General features: G+C 42.8%; 1 protein-coding gene across 5 annotated transcripts in view; it reads right to left on the bottom strand.

Annotated features, from left to right (window-relative positions):
* Positions 1–14,192, bottom strand: part of OCLN (occludin) — a 52,172-nt gene that overhangs the window by 8,250 nt on the left and 29,730 nt on the right. For all 5 annotated transcript variants that reach the window (XM_045896142.2, XM_045896149.2, XM_064596211.1 and 2 more), the window contains exon 5: positions 4,964–5,109. In XM_045896142.2, the coding sequence (XP_045752098.1) occupies positions 4,964–5,109 (146 nt within the window). The remainder of the gene's footprint in view (positions 1–4,963; positions 5,110–14,192) is intronic.

Below are 14,192 nucleotides of genomic sequence, written 5' to 3'. Positions count from 1 at the left end.
ATATCTTTCTTCTGAGTTCCTGGCTCATGTCATTCCTGAAGTGAGACCATCCCTTGTCTAATGTGGACCAGTGAATTCCTACAACTCATATATAGTTCTTTTTTTTTTTTAATGGTGGTTTATTAAAACACGGGGACAGGACCGGTGGGCAGAAAGAGCTGCTGCCAACTCGTATATAGTCCTAACAGATTATCCTACTAGCCTCTTTACTGCTACCATACAAAGGTTCATTGCCACTCTAGGGTGTCAACCTGCCTGGAAAGCTCTGTGACATGTCAACATTCATCTTTCTTGACTTATAAAGATGAATTCACCCTGGATTTGGACAAGATAGAACGGAATGTACCTAGTAGGGGGTATCTCCTAAATTTAATTAGAAAAGGTGAAGAAGCAACCATTTTCAATTAAATTCTGCTATCTCCTAACCCAGTATGAATTCTAATTGCCTTGAAATTCTAAGATATAAGACATTATGATGAGGGGCGCCTGGGTGGCTCAGATGGTCAAGCATCTGCCTTCGGCTCAGGTCATGATTCCAGGGTCCTGGGATCGAGTCCCGCATTGGGCTCCCTGCTCCGTGGGAAGCCTGCTTCTCCCTCTGCCTCTCTCTCTATCTCTCATGAATAAATAAATTAAAATCTTAAAAAAAAAAAAAAAGACATGATGAGCACAAAGTGACAGATGCAACTGTAATTACCATATAACTCCACTTTATAAGAGAACTTCAATAATAAACTCAACTAATAAGTAGTTATAGGCATCAAAATTGTGGAGCGGGGGATGGGGATATCAATGAAGAAAGGGCACGTGAGGACCTTTTGGAGTGCTTGATGTGTCTCTTGGCTGCTGTGGTGGTGGTTACCTCAGTGTTCACACGTGTGAAAAATCATCAAACTGTATGCTCAAGATTAGTACTCTACTGAATGTGTGTTATGCTTTGGGGAAAAAATATCTTAAGTGTTGAGGTACCTCATCCTTACGATGGATCTCAGACACAATGTTCCCGTTCTAATTCCTTGTCTGTTGACTATGATAGCAAAGAGAGGCGCTTGTGGGCTACTAAGCACCTTCATGAAAGCCTGAGGAGAGACAGCCTATGACTTAATGTGCATCTCTACCCCATCCAAGTGAATGTGCTCTGAATCTTCCAGAGCACACAGTACCCTGCCATGGGCAACACCTGGAAATTTCTATTATTCCCCAGAGGCTGCAAGTTCCTTCCAGCATTAATGCATACAAATCAGGAGATAATGCCCCATCACATCCCTTAGCACCATCCCCCTCCTCCCCTTCTTCTGGATTTTGAAACTAAGCATCACATTTGCATTTCCCAGACCTTCAAAAAAGTTCTAGGGCTTAGGCTGGCCCTCGTATATAGTCCTAACAGATTATCCTACTAGCCTCTTTACTGCTACCATACAAAGGTTCATTGCCACTCTAGGGTGTCAACCTGCCTGGAAAGCTCTGTGACATGTCAACATTCATCTTTCTTGACTTATAAAGATGAATTCACCCTGGATTTGGACAAGATAGAACGGAATGTACCTAATAGGGGGTATCTCCTAAATTTAATTAGAAAAGGTGAAGAAGCAACCATTTTCAATTAAATTCTGCTATCTCCTAACCCAGTATGAATTCTAATTGCCTTGAAATTCTAAGATATAAGACATTATGATAAATTGGTACACCCCCTAGGGACTACAATTTGAGTATACGTATCAAAATGAAATAGGAAATTTCTTTCAGCTCAGCACTCCTGCTTTTAGTATTTTTCCTCTAGCTACATTCACATACATGAAAAGGGATACATGTACAAGTTTATAGCTGCAGAGATCTATAATAACAAAACATTGGGGAAAAGTGTGCATCAATATGGGATTAACAAATTATAGTATATCCATCTGGTGGAGTATTATGCAGCTATAAAAGATATCAGTAAACTCATTGTATACCGATATGCACAATCTCCAAGACATATGCTAATAATGCATTTAATATGCTAGTATTTTTAAAAAGATTTATTTTTATTTATTTGAGAGAGAGAGAGGAGAGCGAGGGAGCACGAGTGGGGGGCAGAGGGAGAGGGAGAAGCAGGCTCCCCGCTGAGCACGGAGCCCAACACAGGGCTTGATCCTAGTACCCCAGGATCATGACCTGAGCCAAAGTTAGACACTTAACTGACTGAGCCACCCAGGTACCCCTTAATACGCTATTCTTTTTTAAAGATTTTATTTATTTATTTGGTAGTGAGAGAATGAGACAGAGAGAGAGCACATGAGAGGGGGGAGGGTCAGAGGGAGAAGCAGACTCCCTGCTGAGCAGGGAGCCCAGACTCCACCCAGGGACTCCAGGATCATGACCTGAGCCGAAGGCAGCCGCTTAACCCACTGAGCCACCCAGGCGTCCTGCTATTTTTTTTTAAAGGAAGATATAACTAATGTACATTTTGGCCAGCATATTTATTTAAAAATAATTTCTGGAAGGTTATATAAGACAAATTGGTGGGGTGCCTGGGTGGCTCAGTTGGTTAAGTGTCTGACTCTTGATCTCAGCTCAGGTTTTGATCTCAGGGTTGTGAATTCAAGCCCCGCACCTGGCTCCATGCTGGGCGTGAAGCCTACTTAAAAAAAAAAAAAAAAAAAAAGTGGTAACACTAGCTGCCTCTAGGAATAGGAACTAGGTAGCTGGGGACAAAAGCTATCACTCTATCCCTTTTAAATTTTACATTACAAATGTACTGGCTTACTCAAGAATAACTAAGATTTTTAAATTGTTCCAAATGATTTTGTGAAAATATCTTGGTTTTCATGAAAAGAGACAGCATGTGGAATGCTATGTGACCATTCAGGCTTTATAATTAATTCAGAGGCACAGCTGGTCACAAGATGCATTATAAATATTTACTATGTATGCACGAAAGTCATGCAAATCATAGCTTTAAGACTGTGTCTCTACTTTGTACACCTCTGCCCCTAACAGCCTCAAGTGCTTTGGATTTTTGTCAAAATCCAAACAGAAGGAGAACAGAGAAAACACTCTTCCTCCAAATCATTCACAACTGAAACCAACAACAAAGTCAATTCTGAAGACCAAAACAAAATATATATTGAGGGTAAGGCAAACTGCCATCTGTTTCCAAATTCCATCCCAGGGTAATAATAAAACCTATTGTCTCAAACTGATTCCATGATTAGCTTAGCTGCTGGTGTCATCTTAAGGGGTTCCAGGTGCCCAAACTACTCAGGGGGGATTTCTATCTAAATTGGGCCACTAAGGGACGCTGAGTGGCTCAGATGGTTAAGTATCTGCCTTCGGCCCAGGTCATGATCCCAGGGTCCTAGGATGGAGCCCCACATCGGACTCTGTGCTCAGCAGGGAGCCTGCTTCTCCCTCTCCCTCTGCCTGCCTGTCTGCCTACTTGTGATCTGCCAAATAAATAAATAAAATCTTAAAAAAAAAAAAATAAATTGGACCACTAAATGGGGGGGGGGTGGGGGGTGAAGGAGGGAGGTGGAAATAAAACTTTGAAGCAACACAAAGTTTTCCAGCAGATACACCTTTAACTTAAAACAATCAAAGTAGTTAAAGGGACTGTTTATTTTTTATTATTTAGTCCACAAAGGAATTTGGAGTTCTAGAATTATACATAACAAGAGAGGGTGGCTGCCTGGCTCAGTCACTGGAACATGCGACTCTTGATCTCAAAGGTTTTGAGTTTCAGCCCCACGGTGTGTGTAGAGATTATTTAAAAACAGAATCTTAAAAAAAAAAAAAGAAGAAGAAGGGGCACCTGAGTGGCTCAGTTGTTAAGCATCTGCCTTTGGCTCAGGTCATGATCTCAGGGTCCTGGGATGGAGCCCCACATCAGGCTCCCTGCTCGGCAGGAAACCTGCTTCTCCCTCTCCCAGTCCCCCTGCTTGTGTTCCTGCTCTCGCTATCTGTCAAATAAATAAACAAAATCTTTAAAAAATAAAATTTAAAAAAAAAGAGTAATTTATCATCCTTAGGCAAAAATTATATCCAGTCCATAACAGTATTTCTAATACCCTTCCCTCACTAGTCATTAGGTTGAATTAGAAATAGCCTTTAGGGAGCCTGGGTGGCTCAGTTGGTTAAGCGACTGCCTTCGGCTCAGGTCGTGATCCTGGAGTCCCTGGATCGAGTCCCGCATCGGGCTCCCTGCTCGGCAGGGAGCCTGCTTCTGCCTCTGACCCTCCCCCCTCTCATGTGCTCTCTCTCTCTCATTCTCTCTGTCTCAAATAAATAAAAAAAATCTTAAAAAAAAAAAAAAAAGAAAAAGAAATAGCCTTTAGGGTAAATTAAAACCACAATGGGGATACCATTTCAATAACCATAATGGCACCTACTCTAGGCCAGAAGCTCACTGTGAGGTTATTTACACTACTTGTAAATATACACATACAGGCTTTATCAGTTTCACAGCCATCCTCCAGCAACATGAAGGGTCTCGCACAGCAAGTGAGATCGCAGAATTCCTGATTTCAAACAAAGTCTTCTCGGTAAATAAAAATGTATGTGGCTAGGAAGTGGATCAACCAGCAATCATCCCCTTCCATTAATGAGATCTAGCAGTTATAGGCAAGGAGAGACAGCTCTGCTTTGTATCAGTAACATCCTTCACTCTTACCTCAAATTCAAAACCAGCAACAGGGAAGAGAACCACTTTTTTAGAGCCAAAAATATCAATTTACCCTCTCTCCATTAAACCAGCAAGAGAAAAAAAGCACTTCCAGCTTAGAAGGGGGAAAAGATCCTACCAGCTCACAGTCCCACCCTTCTCTTCCAAGCCTCCATCAACAATGCAAAAGATCAGTCTCTAGCTTTGGGAAACTGTTAAATTTATTTATTTTAAAGCAAATGGTACAACAGGAACTGATTTTCAACATATGCAAATGTTCATTTTTAAGACTCATTCTATCTGAAGGAGGAAGATGCTACTTACGGTGTTGACTTATAGGAAGACTCTGGATATGACCGCTTGTCATTCACTTTACCATTGGAAGAGTAGGCCATGGGACTGTCCACTCTCTCCACATAGTCAGAAGGGGGGGGAGGCATGTCTTGTGTGCCTGCAGACACATTTTTAACCTAAAGAAAAAGCCCCAAAGAGACACAGTTATTACTGAGCCTGTAATTTAAAGGGGAAAGAAATGGAAGAAAAATGTCACATATAAAATTACCTAATACTTATTGGGCTCATTAAATATTTTTAACCTGCCTTGCTACTGTTAGTGTTAACAATCAAATCAGTATTCCTACCAACACACAAATGATACCGTTGTTAATTTAACAAGTCCAGAATTACAAAGAAGGGAAAAAAAAAATCCCAATTACCTGACTCTCATCCTGATGTGACCAGGCAGAATGATTATCCATTGCTCTATCCCATATACAAGGACTAATCTCATTTTATCCAGGCTGGTTCTGGGTTCGGGCAAGAATTTTCATTTCTCTCTTTTTTTTTTTTTTTAAGATTTTATTTATTTGACAGAGAAAGAGACAGCAAGAGAGAGAACAAGCAGGGGGAGCGGCAGGCAGAGGGAGAAGGAGAAGCAGGCTTCCCGTGGAGCAGGGAGCCCGATGCGGGGCTCAATCCCAGGACCCTGGGATCATGACCTAAGCCAAAGGCAGACGCTTAATGACTGAGCCACCCAGGCGCCCCCCCCCTTTTTTTTAAGATTTTATTTATTTGATAGCACAAGAGAGCACAAAGAGAGGGAGTGGCAGAGAGACAGGGAGAGGGAGAAATAGGGTCCCCACTGAGCAGGGAGGTTGACATGGGGCTCAATCCCAGGATCCTGGAATCACGACCTGAGTCGATGCTTAACCAACTGAGCCACCCAGGTGCCCCAAGAATTTTCATTTCTAACAAGTTCTAAGGTAATACTTATGCTGCTGTCTGGGCACCACACTTGGAAAACAACTAATCTAGGACAAAAGACACTGGTTCCTCTTAACCCATCCACACTAAATATGGAATGTTAAAACCACAGAAGAAATTAAGAAGCTCAAACTAACTTCTGCTATAGTTCTTTAATAAGAGATTTGTTCATTCTCCCTTAACATACATTCTCAATGGCTCTGTTCTTAACACATGAACTCAGTATCAGAAAAAAACAAATAATCTCATTTAAAATGGGCAGAGGACCTGATAGACATTTTCCCAAAGAAGACAAACAGATGGCCAACAGACACATGAAACCATAAAAAACTGATGAAAGAAACTGAAGATGACACACAAATGGAAGGATGTTTCATGCTCATGGCCTGGAAGAACCAGTATTGTTAATGTCCATAGTACCCAAAGCAATCTACAGATGTAATGCAATCCCTATCAAAATATCAACAGAACTGTTCACAGAACTAGAATAATACTGAAATTTGTATGAAGGCACAGACTCCAAATAGCCAAAACAATCTTGAGAAAGAACAAAACTGGAGGTATCACAACCCCAGATTGCAAGATACACTAAAAAGCTCAAGTATTCAAAACAGTATGGCACTGGCACAAAAATTAGGCACATAGATCAATGGAACCGAATAGAGCGCGCAGAAATAAACCCACACTTAACATGGTCAATCTACAACAAAGGAGGCAAGAATATACAACCGGGAAAAGACAATCTCTTCAACAAATGGGGCTGGAAAAACTGGACAGCAATATGCCAAAGAATGAAACTGGATCACTTTCTTACACCATACACAAAAACAAACTCAAAACGGCCTAAAGACCCAACTGTGAGACCTGAAACCATACAACTCCTAGAAGAAAACATAGGCAATAATGTCTTTGGCATCAGCTGTAGAAACGTTTTTCTAGTTATGTCTCCTGAGGCAAGGCAAACAAAAGCAAAAATAAACTACTGGGACTACCCCAAAATAAAAAACTTTTGCATAGCAAAGGAAACAATCAACAAAACAAAAAGGCAACAAACTGAATGGGAGAAGATATCTGCAAATGATACATCCAATAAGGGATTAATATCCAAAAATACATGAACTCAGCATCAATAAAAACCAAATAATCTGATTAAAATGGGCAGAGGGGGGCACCTGGGTGGCTCAGTCATTAAGCGTCTGCCTTCAGCTCAGGTCATGATCCCAGGGTCCTGGGATTGAGCCCCACATCGGGCTGCTTGCTCATTGGGGAGCCTGCTTCTCCCTCTCCCACTCCCCCTGCTTGTGTTCCCTCTCTCGCTGTGTCTCTGTCAAATAAATAAAATCTTTAAAAAAAAAATAAAAATAAAAAATAAAATGGGCAGAGGACCTGATAGACTTTTTCTCCCAAGAAGAGAAACAGATGGCCGACAGACACATGAAAAGTGCTCAACATCACTCATCATCAGGGAAATGCAAATCAAAACCACAATGAGATATCACCTTACACCTGCCAGAATGGCAAAAAAGAAAAAGAAATAATAAAAAGACAAAATAACAACAATAACAACAAAAAAAACCCCAAAGACAAGAAATTGGTAAAGATGTGGGGAAAAAGGAACCCTCAGGCACTATTGGATAGAATGCAAACTGGTGCAGCCACTGTGGAAAACAGTATGGAGGTTCCTCAAAAAATTAAAAAGAGGCCATATGATCCAGTCATTCCTCTACTGGCTATTCGCTCAAAGAAAACAAGAACACTAATTCGAAAAGATATATGCATCCCTATGTTTACTGCAGCATTATTGACAATAGCCAAGATATGGAAGCAACCCAAGTGTCCAATGACAGATGAATGGGTAAAGAAGATGTGATATATACGGAATAATATTACTCAGCCACAAAAAAGAATGAGATCTGGCCATTTGCAACAACATGAATGGACCTAGAAGGCATTATGCTAGTCACATAAGTCTATCTGAGTCAAGTAAGTCAGAGAAAGACAAATACCATATGATTTCACTCATATATGGAATTTAAGAAATAAAACAAATGAATAAAGGAAAAAGAAGACAAAAACCAGACTCTTAACTACAGAGAACAAGCTTGTTTGTGGTTGCTCAAGGGGACGTGGATGGGGGGATAGGTAAAATAAAGGGGATTAAGAAGTGCAAACTTCCAGTTATAAAACAAGTCACAAAAATGAAAAGTTCAGCAAAGAAAATATAGTCAATAAGATTGTAATAATGTTGTTTGATGACAAACGGTGACTATACTTGTCATATGAGTAATGAGTAATGTACAGACTTGTGGAATCATTATGTCATACGCCTGAAACTAATATAACATTGTATGTTAATTATACTACAACTAAAAAAAATGAGTGGCAGGGTCACTGGGGAAACTACTTTGTAAAGTTCTTTTTACAGTCCAAAAAGGTGACAAGATATCATATTTAGCACAGTACTTTGATGAGCATAGTAAAAACTCAGAAGATGCTGGATTCTGAAATTAAAGCCAGCGGATCTAAACAAAGAATTTTTGTAAGTATTTGAAGGTGAAAGCAGACTTTTAATTGGATTATTTTGCTATTAAATACTTACAATTAGGTTCAGCATCAATACAGTGTATTTCCCTGCAACACACACACTTTACGCCTTGTTTTCCATCAAGCATAGCATTAATACATGATCTACTCCTTTCCTATCATTGCAATATATTTACCCACCACTTTAAGTACATGAGGTATTCTTGATTGTTTTCTTTTTTTTTTTTTTTTAAGATTTTTTTTATTTATTTATTTGAGAGAGAGAGAATGAGAGACAGAGACCATGAAATGGGGGAGGGTCAGGGGGAGAAGCAGACTCCCCGCCGAGCAGGGAGCCCGATGCGGGACTCGATCCTGGGACTCCAGGATCATGACCTGAGCCGAAGGCAGTCGCTTAACCAACTGAGCCACCCAGGCGCCCTCTTGATTGTTTTAATAGTCCCTCAAGCCAGAAAGGAATGGGATCATTTCCTTCTGAAAGTGGAGTTTAGCTGCAACTGGGAAACCAGCGGGTGGGTTGCAAGGGAGTGTGCTTCGATGTCCCTAGAGCTGGGACGCGGAGGGGTGGGAACCATTCTTGGCTCCCGCTGGATTCCCTAGGACCTGACACCACTGCCAAGCTTCACAGGCAAACGCTCTGCCAAGCCAAGGGTCTATTCTTATTCTGGACACTTCATCAGAATTTAAAAAGACTTCCTTTTCTTAAAGACCCATTTAACACTTTTCCACATTTTTCCTCCTCACAACTTGAACGGAGGATGCAAAGCTCTACTGTTCTGGCAAACCCAAAATCAAAACCTTACAAAAAAGGCACCTGGATGTCCTTGCAGACGCTTAACTGCCTGGAAGGGAACGTCCTTCCCCCTTCTTTGCCAGCTAATACTTAGTTAGGCTTCAAGTTTTGGCTCACTACCAAGTAGTGGCCCTGCCAATATCCCCTGGAGGCCTTCCACACGTCTCTGCTGAGTGAGGCAGCCACCTGCCCTCCTATCTCGCTCAGCACCTGTTCACACAAACCTCCCACCGGAGCACTTAGGCACTGCCAAACAATCGTTCCCATCCAGAATAATGGCTTGCTCCTGTCACTCTAACTTCAGGGGGCAGTGGACTATTCTTAAAGCTGCCTGCTTACAATGTGCCAAACAATGAAATGACAGATCATTCGGTAGGCACAACCTTACAGGTAAATACTATTATTCCCTTTTTAGAAATGAAGAAGCTATGACTCAGGGAGCTAGACACCTTTCCAAGCACCTACACTTAGGAAAAGGTATGTGGAATTGAACTATATGGCTCACTCAAAAGCCTCTGCTACGATCCACCACCTCTCCCTGGGCTGTCTCCTACCTTTCTCTCTGGGTCTCCAGAGCCCAGCATGGTACCAGGCACAAATCAGGAGCCCAGAACTGGCTGCATAAAGGTGACCTCATTTATTACTGCTGTATTTCTATGCTGTGTATATCCAAACATCTTATCAAATGAGCTGCTCTGAGCTGACCTTCAGCTCTTAAGAGTCAGCAGAACTGGACTAGCCTGACCCCTAACTTCACCCTTCAGCACAGGGCTCCAGTTTCTTAAACCTTTTTGATGCATATGTACAGAAAATTCCAAGGCACTGCGTGCTTTGTGCTTTGGCAGAACGTATACTAAAGATAGAACAATGCAGGGAAGATTAATTATTAACATAGCATCTGTGCAAGGATGATATGCAAATCTGATGCACTGCAGATTAAAAAAAAAAAAAAAAACAACCCAGCCAGACTCAAAGATGAGTAAGAATCAGGCTTTGTCCTTAAAAGGAGCTTAACAATCTCAAGGCAGAGGCAAAATATGTTTGTAAAACAAGGAGTAAGGTATTTTTTTCCTTCCTATGCTTCACTTTTCCCGAAAGAAGCTAAATTACTACTTTTCTCATAGTACCAGTGCAAAGTGAGTATAAACCTGCTGCGCCCCAGTGGGGACTGACCAGGTGTTAGTAACTTTGACACGGAGTCCTCAGGCTGTGTTTCCTGGTGTGAGCAAAGGGATTTCTGAGCAGCACTGGTATTACTGACTGGGTCCCCAGCCAGCCCACAAAACTTGATGATGCAGCTCAAATTCTTGACAATAAGCGAACAAAACCCACCATTCTAATAACTGTAGTAAGTTCTTAATATTCAACAGCAAATGGTGAACAGTTTTCCTCAAGTAATTTGAGAAAAGCCCTAAGGGATCAGAGTCAAAAGAAAGCAGAGTGAAAACATGAAATAAAAAACTGTCTTTAAGTACTTTTTTTTTTTAATATTTTATTTATTTATTTGACAGAGAGAGAGAGCACAAAAAGGGGGAGCGGCAGGCAGAGGGAGAGGGAGAAGCAGGCTCCCTGCTGAGCAGGGACCACCCCCCACCATGCGGGGCTCGATCCCAGGACCTTGGGTGTAAGTACTAAGGGGAAAGAAAAGTTTGAGGGCCAGTCGTTGCCAGAGTTGCTACTCTGAAGCCCAGTGGAGCCTCGGGGCCAGGCTGGAGGGCTGATCTCGTACTCCCACCCCAGGGCCTTCAGTGGGGAGGAGACACAAGTAAAGCAGGGGAAGGGGTGGGGAAGGGGGGAAGGACGCTGCAGGCAGCAGAAATCCACACAGCGGGCTCAAGTGGCTTCCCTTAATTGGCTTCTGTTTGAGGAGGTGCTGGTCCTAGTAGCACCCCGTCCCACACCCCGTCTTTGTGAAAGGGAAAACAAGACAGCAGGAGGACGGGGACACCTGGGGGGCTCAATCAGTTACGCATCTGCCTTCGGCTCAGGTCACGATCCCAGGGTCCTGGGATCGAGTCCCGCGTCGGGCTCCCTGCTCAGCGGGGAGTCTGCTTCTCCCTCTCCCACTCCCCCTGCTTGTGCTCACGTTCGCGCTCTCTGACAAATAAATAAAATCTTTAAAAAGAAAGGAAAAAAGGAGGGACAGACATGCTAAGACGCTGAGGAGAAAAAGTACCTCTAACCAACTAAAGAATGACTCAGACTCACTCTTGAGACTAACTTCAAAAAGCCAAGTACTCACACCGACCACGTTTAAAGAATACAAATAGTTAATTTAGGGTGATACATAGGAAAGTTTCATTAAGATTCATACCCGCATCAAGAAAGAACTGAAGTGTTTCTGAAATGTCAAAATGAAATACATTCAAATAAAATAATTTCAAAAGATATTCATAAGAGGTAATTATAATGACAAATTTTTATTCAAAATTTAATTATACTTGGGGCGCCCACCTTGGGCTCAGGTCATGATCCAGAGTCCTGGGATCAAGCCCCACGTTGGACTCCATACTCAGCAGGGAATCTGCTTCTCCCTCTCTCTCTCTGCCCCTCCCCCTGCTTCTCTCTCTCTCAAATAAATAAATAAAATCTTTTTAAAAACCTCAAATTTAGGGGCACTTGGGTGGCTCAGTCAGTTAAGCGTCTGCCTTTGGCACAGTTCTTGGTCCCGGGGTCCTGGGATCGAGCCCCACATCAGGTTCCCTGCCCCACGGGGGGCCTGCTTCTCCCTCTCCCACTCCCCCTGCTTGTGTTCCCTCTCCCGCTGTCTCTCTGTCAAATAAATAAATAAAAATCTTAAAAAAAAACCTCAAATTTAATATTTACCAGAAGTGTTCTGATTACGCACTTGTGAAAAAATCTTGGTAACAAATAACATCTAACACTCCTTGCAGAGTTAATAAAAACATCCTGTGTCCCCGTGGGGCACCAAAAGGCAAACAAAAGGAGTGGCTCCAGAGCAGGTGTCCTCCCAATGCCTGTCCTCACTGCCCCTCCTCACCTGGATCCAAAGCATCTCCACTATCATGTGTGCCTATGCTACGGGCTTCTGAGCAGCCCCCCCACCCCGACTTCAAGTCAGGGACTGCACAAAAAGGTCAAGAACCTAAGTTCTAGGTCGCTTTGAAAGAAAACCTTCTCTCTCCCAAAACCAAGTGTGGCGAAGAAACTTCTCTCCATGCAAATCAAGGTCACGTGGAATTAGTACAACCAAAAAAGAGCAATGACAGCCCTCCCCCATTTTTCTCTTCGCCCCGTCTTCATTCCTAGTTCACACAACCCAGGAAAAAATTCGGGCTACACCTGCATCCAAGTGGTGGTAGCAATGTGACAAAAGTCATCTACCTCTAAGAACGAAAGGGAAAGTAGATCCATCTGTTTGAGTATCGTCACGTGCCTACAAAACCTGACCTTGTTTGTTGCTCACCACTGCCTGGAGGGATAGGATTATCTCCATTTTCAGATGAGGAAATTGAGCCTTTATGGTTAAATTAATCTGCCCAAGGTCACATGGTAGAGGGAGGATGTGAACCCTGGTCCACCTGACTCCAAAGACAAACTCTTTCTGGCACAACTAACTGCCACCTAGGTCACTTAAATATGGCTTGAGGTACTCCTATTGTCTAGGTACGGACTAGTCCCTGTAACTAAAGGGACCACTCTCATTGCCATAACTCCTCACCACACCCTAACGGGATGTGACAGGGATCCATTTTGAAGAGTTTTACTTGCCTATTAGAGTAATGTTGTCAGAGCCAGCTTTTGACAGAAAATTACTCTGGATTAAACAGGCCTGAAAATCAAAATGAATACGTGCTTTGTCACCAGGTGCCTCTGTTTAGATCAGAGTGTAGGAACACGCCCCTCAAAAGGGAAACAGAAAGGCTTTTCCTGCTTGGTAAGTTAAGTGGAGAAATACATCAGACATCAGAGGGAAGAGCACCATAATCTCAAAGTACCACCTCCAGTTTTCACCACCTGAGGTCCACCTTCCCTGGCACTACAAGTTCTCAGAACAGTAAGTGGTCCAACTTGTTTTTCCTATTTTCTGTTGTTTTACACTCATAGATCTTCCCTCAACAAGAACCTCAAAACTGCCTCGGAAAGTACGGTCAGAGGTTTCTCCACCCTTAGTTGGTTGAAAGCAGATGCTCTCCAATGAACTAATCCCACAAATGAAGAGATGGTGGACCAGGCTTGAGCAAATCTAATTAATGTATCTTAATCAGATGGCCCCGAGGATTTAGCAAATACAAGGCCCCCTACCTACATGCGCGTTGCCCACAGGGAATTATTAACATACACCAGTAAAGGGGAATTCTGCAGCTCCCTAAGTTTCAACGAGTTGTTCGAACTTAGGGAGCAGGAGCAGTGTAGAAACCTCATGCTCAGTCTGTGATCTCATTCAAGGTCCCCTTGTTCTAGAAATGGGGAGTCCTGGTGCAGACTCATGTATCTTGTGTCAGCACACCCCCACAGGTGTGCCATAAGGCACACACACCTGTCCTCAGAGCCTGTGGTCAGTCACCATCTGGGGATCCAAATCCCCTTTAAGTTTACTACTCTGTACAACAATACCATTTTCTAAGTATGCTGTGGCGTGGAAAAGGCCTAGCCTTCCCTCAAAAGCTCGCTGGGGTCACAGTGTTACAGCTGCAGCTTGGTTCTATAGGACAATGGTTCTCAAAGCATGGTCCCCACATCGGTAACATCAACGGTACCTGAGAACTTGTTAGAACCGCACATTCTCATGCGCCATTCCTGAGAATGAGAAACCATGCGAGCTGGCCAACAAGCTGTTTTAACTAGCGCTCCACGTGATCCTGATGCTTGCTAAGGTTTGAAAACCACTGAGCACACACTTCCTCCATGTCACAGACAACTGTCCCACTTAGACCATGGTAACTACAGTTAACATTCATTGCAGTGCTGGAAACGTAGGCATCTCTGCTT

This window comes from Mirounga angustirostris, unplaced genomic scaffold (genome assembly GCF_029215605.1).
Source record: "Mirounga angustirostris isolate CCGP_5_RB_7025 unplaced genomic scaffold, mMirAng1.0.hap1 SCAF_7, whole genome shotgun sequence".
Classification (NCBI taxonomy): domain Eukaryota; kingdom Metazoa; phylum Chordata; class Mammalia; order Carnivora; family Phocidae; genus Mirounga; species Mirounga angustirostris.
This window is presented reverse-complemented; position numbering and strand designations above follow the sequence as displayed.